At 39.6% G+C, this 15,461-nt stretch overlaps 1 protein-coding gene across 1 annotated transcript in view; it reads right to left on the bottom strand.

Moving 5' to 3' along the window:
* Nucleotides 1–11,836: 11,836 nt before the first annotated feature.
* Nucleotides 11,837–15,461, bottom strand: part of rp9 (RP9 pre-mRNA splicing factor) — a gene marked incomplete at its 5' end in the record, with an annotated part of 15,827 nt that continues 12,202 nt past the window's right edge. The window contains one exon of the mRNA XM_061897008.1: nt 11,837–12,350. Coding sequence (XP_061752992.1) covers nt 12,149–12,350 — 202 coding nt within the window. The remainder of the gene's footprint in view (nt 12,351–15,461) is intronic.

Raw genomic sequence — 15,461 nt, 5'->3', positions numbered from 1 at the left:
GAAACTAATTGTTGAAGCTTTGAAAGTGGAATTCCTTCCCATTCTTGTTTTATGTAGAGCTTCAGTCCTTCAACAGTCCGGGGTCTTGTTGTCGTATTTTACGCTTCATAATGCGCCACACATTTTTGATGGGAGACAGGTCTGGACTGCAGGCGGGCCAGGAAAGTACCCGCAAGCTTTATTTACAAAGCCACGCTGTTTTAACACTTGTCTTGCTGAAATAAGCAGGGGCGTCCATGATAACAACACATGTTGCTCCAAAACCTGTATGGACCATTCAGCATTAATGGTGCCTTCACAGATGTGTAAGTTACCCATGCCTTGGGCACTAATGCACCCCCATACCATCACAGATGCTGGCTTTTCAACTTTGCGCCTATAACAATCTGAATGGTTATTTTCGTCTTTGTTCCGGAGGACACAATGTCCTCTGTTTCCAAATATAATTTGAAATTTGGACTCCTTTCCACTTTGCATCAGTCCATCTTAGATTAGCTCGCGCCCAGCAAAGCCGGCGACATTCCTGGATGTTGTTGATAAATGACTTTCGCTTTGCATAGTAGAGTTTTAACTTGCACTTACAGATGTAGCGACCACCTGTAGTTACTGACAGTGGTTTTATGACGTGTTCCTGAGCCCATGCGGTGATATCCTTTACACACTGATGTCGGTTTTTGATGCAACTCGTGGTGTTCGGAGGAAGAAGAATACTGAGTTGCATCCCAAGAACACCAGACCTACTGTGAAGCATGGGGGTGGGAATATCATGCTTGGGGCTGTTTTTCTGCTAAGGGGACAGGACGATTGATCCGTGCTAAGGAAGGAAAGAATGAATGGGGCCATGTATCGTGAGATTTGGAGCCAAAACCTCCTTCCATCAGTGAGAGCTTTGAACGGTTGACCAAATACTTATTTTCCACCATCATTTACAAATAAATTCTTTAAAATTCCTGGATTTTTTTCCACATTCTGTCTCTCACAGTTGAAGTGTACCTATGATGAAAATTACAGAACTCTGTCATCCTTTTAAGTGGGAGAACTTGCACAATCGCTGGCTGACTAAATACTTTTTTGCCCCATTGTATATTTTATTATTTTATTAAATTAACATAAAAAACTAAAGATACAATTACAATTAGTGCAATTTAGCTCCCCAATTTAGAATTATTCACAAAAAAAGGGTGGTTTCTTTCAGAACTAAATTGTATCATTATGTTTATCTTACCTAAAAATAAATATATTTATTCTTACTATATTTTGCTAAAAATATCACAATTAATTGTATTTTTATTTGTATTTTTTCTGACTCCTTATTGCATCCAGCCATAGAATTATACATTAAAATAAACATATTTTTATAGCAATTAATTTTAAATGATCATAATAATTCCTTTAAAAATGACCATATATTTATTAAAATAATTGCTTGTTTATCAACAACTTTAGCATTTTATTCATTACATTTTGAAGCTCTCAGAAGCCAAGTTATGTTATATTCCTTAAGATTTATTTATGCAAGTTTGAAATATCAATTATCTAAACACAGTTTTGTTTGCCTATTTTCAGGGGTGTGGGAAAAAAATCGATTCGAAAACGAACCGAATCGAATACGATATATATATATATATATATATATATATATATTTTTTTATCAATCCGACAAACCACTGCACAGCGATACCATAACAACGCAATCCAATTCCAAAACCAAACCTGACCCAGCAACACTCAGAACTGCAATAAACAGAGCAATTGAGACAAAAAATTAATATTATCAACAACAGTATCAATATTAGCAGTGATTAAAAATCCCTCACTGACATTATCATTAGACATTTATAAAAATAATAATAAAGAACAATAGTGTCACAGTGGCTTACACTTGCATCGCATCTCATAAGCTTGACAACACACTGTGTCCAATGTGTTCACAAAGATAAAATAAGTCATATTTTTGGTTTGTTTAATAGTTAAAACACATTTACATTATTGCAATCAGTTGATAAAACATTGTCCATTACAATTATAAAAGCTTTTTATTTTTTAAATCGACTACTCTGCTAGCATGTCAGCAGACTGGGGTAGATCCTGCTGAAATCCTATGTATTGAATGAATACAGAATCCTTTTGAATCGGAAAAATATCGTTTTTCAATCGAGAATCGAATCGAATCGAAAAAAAAAATCGAAATATTATCGAATCGTGACCCCAAGAATTGATGTTGAATCGAATCGTGGGACACCCAAAGATTCACAGCCCTAATATATATACATATATGAAATACTTGACTTGGTGAATTCTAGCTGTAAATATACTCTTCCCCTCTTAACCACCCCCCCCCCCCCCCCCCCACCTCCTGAAATTGGAGGTCTCAAGGTGGGCAAGTATGAGCATAAAACGCTTTTATGGAAGAAGCTAGGCTACCTCTAAGATGGCGCAAAGTTTCAAAATTCATGATTAGGTTTAAGTGAATAAAATGAGCAAAAATGCAAGCTTAAAACGCTTTTATAGAAGAAGTACCAAACTCCATGAAAGAAATCGATATATTATCGAATCGTGAACCCAAGAATCGATATTGAATCGAATCGTGAGACACCCAAAGATTCACAGCCCTAATATATATATATGAAATACTTGACTTGGTGAATTCTAGCTGTAAATATACTCTTCCCCTCTTAACCCCCCCCCCCCCCCCCCCCCCACCACCACCTCCTGAAATTGGAGGTCTCAAGGTGGGCAAGTATGAGCATAAAACGCTTTTATGGAAGAAGCTAGGCTACCTCTAAGATGGCGCAAAGTTTCAAAATTCATGATTAGGTTTAAGTGAATAAAATGAGCAAAAATGCAAGCTTAAAACGCTTTTATAGAAGAAGTACCAAACTCCATGAAAAAAATCGATATATTATCGAATCGTGACCCCAAGAATCGATATTGACTTGAATCGTGAGACACCCAAAGATTCGGAGCCCTAATATATATATATATATATATATATATATATATATATATATGAAATACTTGACTTGGTGAATTCTAGCTGTAAATATACTCTTCCCCTCTTAACCACCCCCCCCCCCCCCACCTCCTGAAATTGGAGGTCTCAAGGTGGGCAAGTATGAGCATAAAACGCTTTTATTGAAGAAGCTAGGCTACCTCTAAGATGGCGCAAAGTTTCAAAATTCATGATTAGGTTTAAGTGAATAAAATGAGCAAAAATGCAAGCTTAAAACGCTTTTATAGAAGAAGTACCAAACTCCATGAAAATGGGTGGTATCGCACATCCCTGCCTCCAACATGTTTTGAGGAAGAATACATTGCAGGAATTTTTTTTTTTTAAAAATGCAGAAATATTTGCTGCTTTAAAACTCCCAAGATTGTTGTATTTGATTTTCTTACAGCGGTTCCCTTATTTTTTAGGCTTCTATCGTGGTCCACAATGTTGTTTGGAGCCTGAATAGAAAGCACTGCTGCTCACTATGTTTCACACAGGGATCCCACTGTGCAGGGGGAAGCGTTTGGGGGCGGAGCCAGGCAGGGGGCGGGCGGAAGGAAGAAGAAAGGCAGGCAGGAAGAAGGGCAGCTTCTGTGCTTCTATTGATTGTTCCACTGCAGCAGCCTTTTAATACTCACTCTACTTGTCATCTCGTACATTTCTTCTCCGTCTTTCTTGCAGTTTTACCTCAAACATGTCAGTATTGTAAAAGTGTCAAATAGAAATGAGAGTAAAAGACTTCTTCTCTCTTACCTGTCTGCGCCACTTTTGAGACAAGAAGTGTTCGATTGTTCATTTCTGAGCTTCGTTACGTTCCTTCCCCAGGCTTCGCTACAAATGCAACTCACGAGGAAACTGTAAGTTGCATCACATGTTTTTTTTTCAGGGAATATGCTGATTTAGCATGATGTTCAATTGTAATGTTAGCATGTAGATCACATAGCTATGCTAATGTTGCTAACTTAGCATGTTGAATTGTAATGTTAGCATGTAGCTTACATAGCTATAATAGTGTTGCTAAATTAGCATGTTGAATTGTAATGTCAGCATGTAGCTCACATAGCTATGCCAGTGTTGCTAACTTAGCTTAAAGCGAAATTGTAATGTCAGCATGTAGCTCACATAGCTATAATAGTGTTTCTAAATTAGCATGTTGAATTGTAATGTCAGCATGTAGCTCACATAGCTATGCCAGTGTTGCTAACTTAGCTTAAAGCGAAATTGTAATGTCAGCATGTAGCTCACATAGCTATAATAGTGTTGTTAAATTAGCATGTTGAATTGTAATGTTAGCATATAGCTCACATAGCTATGCCAGTGTTGCTAACTTAGCTTAAAGTTAAATAGTAATGTCAGCATGTAGCGCACGTAGATATGCTAATGTTGCTAACTTAGCATGTTGAATTGTAATATCAGCATGTAGCTCACATAGCTATGCCAGTGTTGCTAACGTAGCTTAAAGTTAAATTGTCATGTCAGCATGTAGCTCACATAGATATGCTAATGTTGCTAACTTAGCATGTTGATTTGTAATGTCAGCATGTAGCTCACATAGCTATAATAGTGTTGCTAAATTAGCATGTTGAATTGTAATGTCAGCATGTAGCTCACGTTGATATGCTAATGTTGCTAAATTAGCATGTTGGATTGTAATGTTAGCATGTAGATCACATAGCTATGCTAATGTTGCTAACTTAGCATGTTGAATTGTAATGTTAGCATGTAGCTCACATAGCTATAATAGTGTTGTTAAATTAGCATGTTGAATTGTAATGTTAGCATATAGCTCACATAGCTATGCCAGTGTTGCTAACTTAGCTTAAAGCGAAATTGTAATGTCAGCATGTAGCTCACATAGATATGTTAATGTTGCTAAATTAGCATGTTGAATTGTAATGTTAGCATGTAGCTCACATAGCTATGCTAAATTAACATGATGTTACAGTATAAGGTTAGCATGTAGCTCACATAGCTATGATAGTGTTGCTAAATTAACATGGTTACAGTATGAATTTAGCATGTAGCGCACATAGCTATGCTAGTGTTGCTAACTTTGTATGTTGAATTGTAATGTTAGCATATAGGTCACATAGCTATGCCAGTGTTGCTAACTTAGCTTAAAGTTAAATAGTAATGTCAGCATGTAGCGCATGTAGATATGCTAATGTTGCTAACTTAGCATGTTGAATTGTAATGTTAGCATGTAGCTCACATAACTATGATAAGTGTTGCTAAATTAACATGTTACAGTATAAAGTTAGCATGTAGCGCACATAGATATGCTAATGTTGCTAACTTGGCATGTTGATTTGTAATGTCAGCATGTAGCTCACATAGCTATGCTAATGTTGCTAACTTAGCATGTTGAATTGTAATGTTAGCATGTAGCTCACATGGCTATGATAGTGTTGCTAAATTAGCATGTTGAATTGTAATGTCAGCATGTAGCTCACATAGCTATGCTAATGTTGCTAACTTAGCATGTTGGATTGTAATGTTAGCATGTAGCTCACATGGCTATGATAGTGTTGCTAAATTAGCATGTTGAATTGTAATGTCAGCATGTAGCTCACACAGCTATAATAGTGTTGCTAAATTAGCATGTTGGATTGTAATGTCAGCATGTAGCTCACATAGCTATGCCAGTGTTGCTAACTTAGCTTAAAGCGAAATTGTAATGTCAGCATGTAGCTCACATAGCTATAATAGTGTTGTTAAATTAGCATGTTGAATTGTAATGTTAGCATATAGCTCACATAGCTATGCCAGTGTTGCTAACTTAGCTTAAAGTTAAATAGTAATGTCAGCATGTAGCGCACGTAGATATGCTAATGTTGCTAACTTAGCATGTTGAATTGTAATGTTAGAATGTAGCTCACATAACTATGATAAGTGTTGCTAAATTAACATGATGTTACAGTATAAAGTTAGCATGTAGCGCACATAGCTATGCTAGTGTTAATAACTTTGCATGTTGAATTGTAATGTTAGCATGTAGCTCACATAGCTATGCTAATGTTGCTAACTTAGCATGTTGGATTGTAATGTCAGCATGTAGCTCACATAGCTATAATAGTGTTGCTAAATTAGCATGTTGAATTGTAATGTTAGCATGTAGCTCACATAGCTATAATAGTGTTGCTAAATTAGCATGTTGGATTGTAATGTCAGCATGTAGCTCAAATAGCTATGCCAGTGTTGCTAACTTAGCTTAAAGCGAAATTGTAATGTCAGCATGTAGCTCACATAGCTATAACAGTGTTGTTAAATTAGCATGTTGAATTGTAATGTTAGCATATAGCTCACATAGCTATACCAGTGTTGCTAACTTAGCTTAAAGCGAAATTGTAATGTCAGCATGTAGCTCACATAGATATGCTAATGTTGCTAACTTAGCATGTTGAATTGTAATATTAGCATGTAGCTCACATAGCTATGATAGTGTTGCTAAATTAACATGATGTTACAGTATGAAGTTAGCATGTAGCGCACATAGCTATGCTAGTGTTGCTAACTTTGCATGTTGAATTGTAATGTTAGCATATAGGTCACATAGCTATGATAGTGTTGCTAAATTAACATGTTACAGTGTAAAGTTAGCATGTAGCGCACATAGCTATGCTAGTGTTGCTAACTTTGCATGTTGAATTGTAATGTCAGCATGTAGCTCACATAGCTATGCCAGTGTTGCTACCTTAGCTTAAAGTTAAATTGTAATGTTAGCATATAGGTCACATAGCTATGATAGTGTTGCTAAATTAACATGATGTTACAGTGTAAAGTTAGCATGTAGCGCACATAGCTATGCTAGTGTTGCTAACTTTGCATGTTGAATTGTAATGTCAGCATGTAGCTCACATAGCTATGCCAGTGTTGCTACCTTAGCTTAAAGTTAAATTGTAATGTTAGCATATAGCTCACATAGCTATGCTAATGTTGCTAACATAGCATGTTGAATTGTAATGTTAGCATGTAGCTCACATAGCTATGCTAGTGTTGCTAAATGAACATGATGTCCCAGTATAAAGTTAGCATGTAGCTCACATAGCTATGGTAGTGTTGCTAAATTAATATGTCCCAGTATAAAGTTAGCATGTAGCGCGCATAGCTATATTAGTGTTGCTAACTTAATATGTTGAAATATAATGTTAGCATGTAGCTCACATAGCTATGCTAGTGTTGCTAACTTAGCTTGTAGTTAAATTGTAATGTTACTATATAGCTCACATAGCTATGCTAGTGTTGCTAACTTAGCATGTTGAATTGTAATGTTAGCATGTAGCTCACATAGCTATGCAAACGTTGCTAACATAGCATGTTGAATTGTAATGTTAGGATGTAGCTCACATAGCTATGTCCGTGTTGCTAACTTAGCATGATGTTAAAATGTAATATTAGCATGTAGCTAACATAGCTATCCTAAACGTGTACTTCATGTGTAGTAACATGCTAATTCTTATTTTTTACACTTTTCCCCCCTCTAAATTCCATTGTATGTTATACTCTTCTGACACCACCAGATGGCAGTATAAGTGTCCACATAAGTGGCCATAAGACCTCAATTCAGCAGTGTACACCATTTTGGTGAAGAAGGAGCTGAGCCGGAAGGCAAAGCTCTCAATTTACCGGTCGATCTACATTCCCATCCTCACCTATGGTCATGAGCTTTGGGTCATGACCGAAAGGATAAGATCACGGGTACAAGCGGCCCAAATGAGTTTCCTCCGCCGTGTGGCGGGGCTCTCCTTTAGAGATAGGGTGAGAAGCTCTGCCATCCGGGAGGAACTCAAAGTAAAGCCGCTGCTCCTTCACATCGAGAGGAGCCAGATGAGGTGGTTCGGGCATCTGGTCAGGATGCCACCCGAACGCCTCCCTAGGGAGGTGTTTAGGGCATGTCCAGCTGGTAGGAGGCCTCGGGGAAGACCCAGGACACGTTGGGAAGACTATGTCTCCCGGCTGGCCTGGGAACGCCTCGGGATCCCCCGGGAAGAGCTGGACGAAGTGGCTGGAGATAGGGAAGTCTGGGCTTCCCTGCTTAGGCTGCTGCCCCCGCGACCCGACCTCGGATAAGCGGAAGATGATGGATGGATGGATGGATGGACACCATTTTGGAAATAAGAGCTAAAAGGTGCTGTCCACACATGTGGCCACTAGGCCTTTAGAGGTATTAAACCCAAGCAGACACTGGATTGGTGCCAAGTTTGCTCACTGCGGCTCGAAAATGTACTCCCCGTTTTACTGGTTTGAACCGGAAGTAAAACCGTACGTCGCTTTTCTGCTCGAAAATAATTCTTCATTCATCACTCCAGAGTTTTAAATTTTACAGTATAACTAAAACAATTCTTACTTATTAAGGCCGTCCCATGTGTGATGTCTGTAGGAGTGTTTTCATGCATATTTGTATGCGCTATCGCAATTTGACCAATCTAGCGTCGTTAGCATTAGCTAATATGCTAAAATGTTCACAAGTGTCTGTGTGGGTATTATTAACTTACAATAGCATTCTTTTTGTATTCCACAAATTCGTCGGTAAATTCACCAAAATGTCAACGTGGATTTATTGAGTTTGTTAAGCTGATTGGAGAGCGAGCTTCTGTTTTGTTTGATCAGCCGTTTTACTGCCGTTTGGAAACAATTAAGGCAGGAGTCAGCAACCTTTTTGAAAGTAAGAGCTACTTCTTGGGTACTGATTAATGCGAAGGGCTACCAGTTTGATACACACTTAAATAAATTGCCAGAAATAGGCAATTTGCTCAATTTACCTTTAATAAATACATCTATATATATATATAAAAAAAAATGGGTAATTCAGTCCGTCATTCCGTTGTACATTTTTTTTCCTTTTACAGAAGGTTTTTTGTAGAGAATAAATGATGAAAAAACACTTAATTGAACGATTTAAAAGAGGAAAAACATGAATAAAATTAAAATGCAATTTTGAAACATGGTTTATCTTCAATTTCGACTCTTTAAAATTCAAAATTCAACCCAAAAAAAAAGAAGAGAAAAACTAGTTAATTCGAATCTTTTTGAAAAAATTAAAAAAAGAATTTATGGAACATCATTAGTCATTTTTCCTGATGAAGATTAATTTTAGAATTTTGATGACATGTTTTAAATAGGTTAAAATCCAATCTGCACTTTGTTAGAATATATAACAAATTGGAACAAGCTATATTTCTAACAAAGACAAATCATTATTTCTTCTAGATTTTCCAGAACAACATTTTTTAAAGAAATTCCAAAAACTTTGAAATAAGATTTAAATTTGATTCTACAGATTTTCTAGATTTGCCAGAATAATATTTTAGAATTTTAATAAGTTTGAAGAAATATTTCACAAATATTCTTCGTCGAAAAAACAGAAGTTAAAATGAAGAATTAAATTAAAATTTATTTATTATTCTTTACAATAAAAAATACTTGAACATTGATTTAAATTGTCAGGAAAGAAGAGGAAGGAATTTAAAAGGTATATGTGTTTAAAAATCCTAAAATCATTTTTAAGGTTGTATTTTTTTCTCTAAAATTGTCTTTCTGAAAGTTATAAGAAGTAAAAAAAATAAATGAATTTATTTAAAGAAGTGAAGACCAAGTCCTTCAAATATTTTCTTGGATTTTCAAATTCTATTTGAGATTTGTCTCTCTTAGAATTAAAAATGTCGAGCAAAGCGAGACCAGCTTGCTAGTAAATAAAAAAAATAGAAGCAGCTCACTGGTAAGTGCTGCTATTTGAGCTATTTTTAGAACAAGCCAGCGGGCGACTCATCTGGTCCATACGGGTGACTTGGTGCCCGCGGGCACCGCGTTGGTGACCCCTGAATTAAGGCGTGTAGTTCACTTATTTCACAAGGTATATATCTGCGGCTAACAGCGGCGGGTTGTGCCTTTCAATAAATACCCCTCCTGGCCACTAGGAGGTTTAGAGGTGTGGCCCAAATGATGGTAAGGCTGATACCTGCAAGCCACCAAAGTGGGCAAACTGGGACCAGCGAGTGACGACTAATTAAGTTAAAGGCCTACTGAAAGCCACTACTAGCGACCACGCAGTCTGATAGTTTATATATCAATGATGAAATATTAACATTGCAACACATGCCAATACGGCCGCTTTAGTTTAATAAATTGCAATTTTAAATTTCCCACGAAGTTACCTATTGAAAAGGTCGCGAAATGATGACGTTATTGGTTGGAGCGGACATTTTATCCCAGCACAACTCACGGCTAAAAGTCGTCTGCTTTAATCTCATAATTCCACAGTATTCTGGACATCTGTGTTGCTGAATCTTTTGCAATTTGTTCAATTAATAATGGAGACGTCAAAGAAGAAAGATGTAGGTGGAAAGCGGTGTATTGCAGCTGCCTTTAGCAACCAAAACACAGCCGGTGTTTCTTTGTTTGTTGTGAAGCTTTAATATGGAACAGAGCGGTCAAGCGAACATGTTTCTCTACCACATGTCAACCGGCAGGTTTCGGTGAGAAAATTGTGGTAATAAGTCGGGTCTTACCGGAGACATGAGCGGAGCTAGCATCCTCCTGCATCTGTTAAAGACGCAGCTGCGACTTTCTTGGCTCCTCCATGGCTTCCATCAGAGTCACTGGCGGTCACCATACCCCTCCGAATTTCAGGTATGACTTAGTGAGATTACAAAAACACTACTAGTAACACAATAAGCAGATAAGGGATTTTCCAGAATTATCCTAGTAAATGTGTCTATCCATCCATCCATTTCTGCCGCTTCTCCCTTTTTGGGGTCGCGGGGGGCGCTGGCGCCTATCTCAGCTACAATTGGGCGGAAGGCAGGGTATACACCCTGGACAAGTCGCCAGCTCATCGCAGGGCCAACACAGATAGACAGACAACACTCACACTCACATTCACACACTAGGGCCAATTTAGTGTTGCCGATCAACTTAATAACATCTGAATTGCTCCCACTGCTGTCGCCTTTTTTTCCCTCTTCTTTCTAGTGCTTCACTCTAACTTTCCTCATCCACAAATCTTTCATCCTTGCTCAAATTAAATGGGGAAATCGTCGGTCTCTCGGTCTGAATCGCTCTCGCTGCTGGTGGCCATGATTATAAACAATCTGAGGATGTGAGGAGCTCCACAACCCGTGACGTCACGCGCACATCGTCTGCTACTTCCGGTACAGGCAAGGCTTTTTTGTTAGCGACCAAAAGTTGCAAACTTTATCGTGGATGTTCTCTACTAAATCCTTTCAGCAAAAATATGGCGATATCGTGAAATGATCATGTATGACACATAGAATGGACCTGCTATCCCCGTTGAAAATACGAAAATCTCTTTTCAGTAGGCCTTTAAGGTACCACTGACAGTCACACACACACACACACACACACACTAGGTGTGGTGAAATGTGAAGTGAATTATATTTGTATAGCGCTTTGCTCAAGTGACTCAAAGCGCTTTACATAGTGAAACCCAATATCTAAGTTACATTTAAACCAGTGTGGGTGGCACTGGGAGCAGGTGGGTAAAGTGTCTTGCCCAAGGACACAACGGCAGTAACTAGGACGGCACAAGCGGGAATCGAACCTGCAACCCTCAAGTTGCTGGCACGGCCACTCTACCAACCGAGCTATGCCGTCCTCTGCATTTGACCCATCCCCCTTGATCACCCCCTGGGCGGTGAGGGGAGCAGTGAGCAGCGGCAGTGGCCACGCCCGGGAATCATTTATGGTGATTTAAACCCCCCCCAATTCCAACCTTCAATGCTGAGTGGTAATGGCTCCCATTTTTACAGTCTTTGGTGTGACTCGGGAGAACGGAGACAAATGAAGAGCCGGCGTCCAACTGCGGTCTCGCATCAGGCAAAAGACTGGGGGAGGAAAAAGGTCTTTATTCTTGAGAAGACTAGAACCGTCCGCGTACATTCTTTACCCGCCTTTTCCAGAGCAGAGCGACCCAAACCTCAAAGCATCCCAAGTATGCGGCGCAGACTCTGCAGTGGATTCGGTGGCGGTTTTACAGTCGTGAGTGTTTCCACAGAAATGGAAGATGGCGGGGAGACAAAAAGGAGAGCGGGGGGGTATAATTGTGTTAAGCATCCCTTTTTGGGTCCGGCGGCGTCAAACCTGCAACAGTCGAGCGCCACAGCGCCTCCGACTGGCTGGGATGAGCCGGTCACACGCTCAGTCGGAGTCAGAGGAGTCGCTAGGTTTGGAGGACTTGTGCTTCTTCTTGCTTTTACTTCTCTTCTTCTCCTTCTTCTTCTTCTTCTCCTTTCTCTTCTTCTTCTTCCTGCTGCGGTGGCGCTCCGAGGACGAGGAGCTGTCGGAGGATGATGACGAGGAGGAGGTGGTGTCCTGGAGAAGTCGCTGCAGCTGCTGGATCCTTGAGGGGAGAGAGGAGGCGGAGTTAGAGCGTGTGAAGAGGAAACACTTCCTTTTATCCCAGCTGACATGTATCCGGACTTGCAGTCGGATCGTAAAGTGACGACTTTTTTGGGCATGTTGCCCATCTTTCGCAATCCTTACGTGAGACAACAACGCACGTCTTCCCCTTTTCTGTGCACTCTTAAGAGTAAAAAACTGCTAGCCCAAGGCGGCTAACAATGTAGTAACAGCGACATCGTTTTTGTAAGAGCTAACACCCAGATTTTTTTTTAATTTAGTGGCAAAAAAGCTTTTGTAATAAAATGTACAAAATAACTGCCATGAATATGTGTATTTATTACAAACCCCGTTTCCATTTGAGTTGGGAAATTGTGTTAGATGTAAATATAAACAGAATACAATGATTTGCAAATCCTTTTCAACCCATATTCAGTTGAATATGCTACAAAGACAACATATTTGATGTTCAAACTGATAAAAAAAATGTTTTTTTGCAAATAATCATTAACTTAAGAATTTGATGCCAGCAACACTTGACAAAGAAGTTGGGAAAGGTGGCTATAAGTACTGATAAAGTTGAGGAACGCTCATCAAACACTTATTTGGAACATCCCACAGGTGTGCAGGCTAATTGGGAACAGGTGGGTGCCATGATTGGGTATAAAAGCAGCTTCCATGAAATGCTAAGTAATTCACAAACAAGGATGGGGCGAGGGTCACCAATTTTTAAGCAAATTGTCAAACAGTTTTAGAACAACATTTCTCAACGAGCTATTGCAAGGAATTTAGGGATTTTACCATCTACGGTTCGTAAAATCATCAAAAAGTTCAGAGAATCTGGAGAAGTCACTGCACGTAAGCAATGATATTACGGACTTTTGACCCCTTAGGCGGTACTGCATCAAAATCCGACATCAGTGTGTAAAGGATATCACCACATGGGCTCAGGAACACTTCATAAAACCCCTGTCTGTAACTACAGTTGGTCGCTACATCTGTAAGTGCAAGTTAAAACTCTACCATGCAAAGCCAAACCCATTCATCCAATCCAATCCACTTTATTTATATAGCACATTTAAACAATAAGAACGTTTCCAAAGTGCTGTACAGCCATGTTGAAAACAATATTAAAAAACAATATTATGCTCCACCAATGACTGAATAAAAACAAAAATAAATAAATATAAAACCAATATAATAACAATATAAACATAAATATGATTAAAACATTTTTTAAAGGGTAAAATCAATTAAAACAGTAAAATAGAAATCAAAGTGTATAAAAAACACAGAGGACAACATAGAACAGAGGACCACACAACTCACGTAGTGTTAAAAGCCAAAGAATAAAAGTGGGTCTTAAGACGAGACTTAAAAGAGTCCACTGTAGAAACAGTTAGAACATGGAGGGGCAGAGTGTTCCAGAGCTTAGGGCCGACCACAGAGAAGGCCCTGTCTCCCCTGGTCTTAAGTCTGGTCTTGGGCACCACGAGCTGGAACTGGCTCTCGGACCTCAGAGCGCGCAGGAGTGTAAATTTGGATGAGGTCCGAGACATACTGAGGTGCCAGTCCATGTAAAGATTTAAAAACAAACAGCAGTGTTTTAAAATCACTTCTAAAATGAACAGGGAGCCAGTGCAAACTCTGAAGAATTGGGGTTATATGCTGGCGTTTCCTGGCCCCTGTTAAAAGTCCTGCTGCCGCGTTCTGGACCAACTGCAACCGGGAGAGAGCTTTTTGACTAATGCCAGCATAAAGTGCATTGCAGTAGTCCAGGAAACTTGAAATAAAAGCATACACCACTTGTTCAAAAAGGTTAAAAGATAAAAACGGTTTAACCTTTACTAAAAGACGAAGGTGATAAAAACACGATTTTAAAACGCCATGGACTTGTTTGTCTAGTTTAAAATGGCTGTCTATAGTGACGCCAAGGCTGGTGACTTTGGGACACACATCATGTTGCAATGGTCCCAAGTCAGTGAGGGCCGGACCAAAAACTGAAATTTTCGTTTTTCCCTCATTCATTATTAAAAGATTCTGGGCTAACCAAGCCTTGACGTGGCATAGACAGTTAAGAAGGGGTGTCAGGGGGCGTGGCCTTTTGAAATCGGCATATAAATTTGGCAGTCATCTGCATAAAAGTGATAAAACACTCCATGTCTCCAAGAGGGAGGAGATAAAGAGCGAACAGGATGGGGCCTAAATTAGATCCCTGGGGGACACCACAGAAACGCCGCCGGCTTCTCTGGGCCCGAGCTCACCTAAGATGGACTCATTCAAAGCGGAAATGTCTTCTGTGGTCTGTCGAGTCCACATTTCAAATTATATTTGGAAACAGAGGATGTGGTGTCCTCCAGAACAAAGAGGAAAATAACCATTCGGATTGTTATAGGCGCAAATCCAGACGTCACGGGTTGTGGAGCTCCTAACATCCGCACATTGTTTACAATCAAGGCCACCAGCAGCGAGAGCGATTCGGACCGAAAAAAGCGACGATTTCCCATTAATTTGAGCGAAGATGAAAGATTTGTGGATGAGGAAAGTGAGAGTGAAGGACTAGAAGAAAATTTAAAAAAACTAGACGGCAGAGCTTATTAGACAAATTTACTAGGATAATTCTGGAAAATCCCTTATCTGCTAATTGTTTTACCAGTGTTTTAGTGAGATTATATGGTTGTACCTGTACAACCTGAAAGTCGTAGGGGTGTGGCCACGGGTGTGGTGACCGCCAGAGTCTCCGAGGGAAGCCACGTTTCTTGTCAAGGCGAGATTTTTTTTTTCCCCCTCCTCCTTGGTGGAAGCATCCGACGGTTGGGGGCGGTCGGTGGGAGGAGGCAAGAGAGTCGCAGCTGCCTCTTTGACAGGTGCAGGAGGAACGACGCAAGCTCTCCGCTCATGTCTACGGTAAGAGCCGACTTATTACCACCATTTTCTCACCGAAACCTGCCGGTTGACATGTGGTAGGGAACCATGTTCGCTTGACCGCTTTGTTCCATAGTAAAGCTTCACCGTCATCTTTCGGGAATGTAAACAATGAAACACCGGCTGTGTTTGTGTTGCTAAAGGAGGCCGCCATACACCGCTTCCCACCTACATCTTTCTTCTTTGA

This window comes from Nerophis ophidion, linkage group LG04 (assembly GCF_033978795.1).
Source record: "Nerophis ophidion isolate RoL-2023_Sa linkage group LG04, RoL_Noph_v1.0, whole genome shotgun sequence".
Taxonomy (NCBI): domain Eukaryota; kingdom Metazoa; phylum Chordata; class Actinopteri; order Syngnathiformes; family Syngnathidae; genus Nerophis; species Nerophis ophidion.
This window is presented reverse-complemented; position numbering and strand designations above follow the sequence as displayed.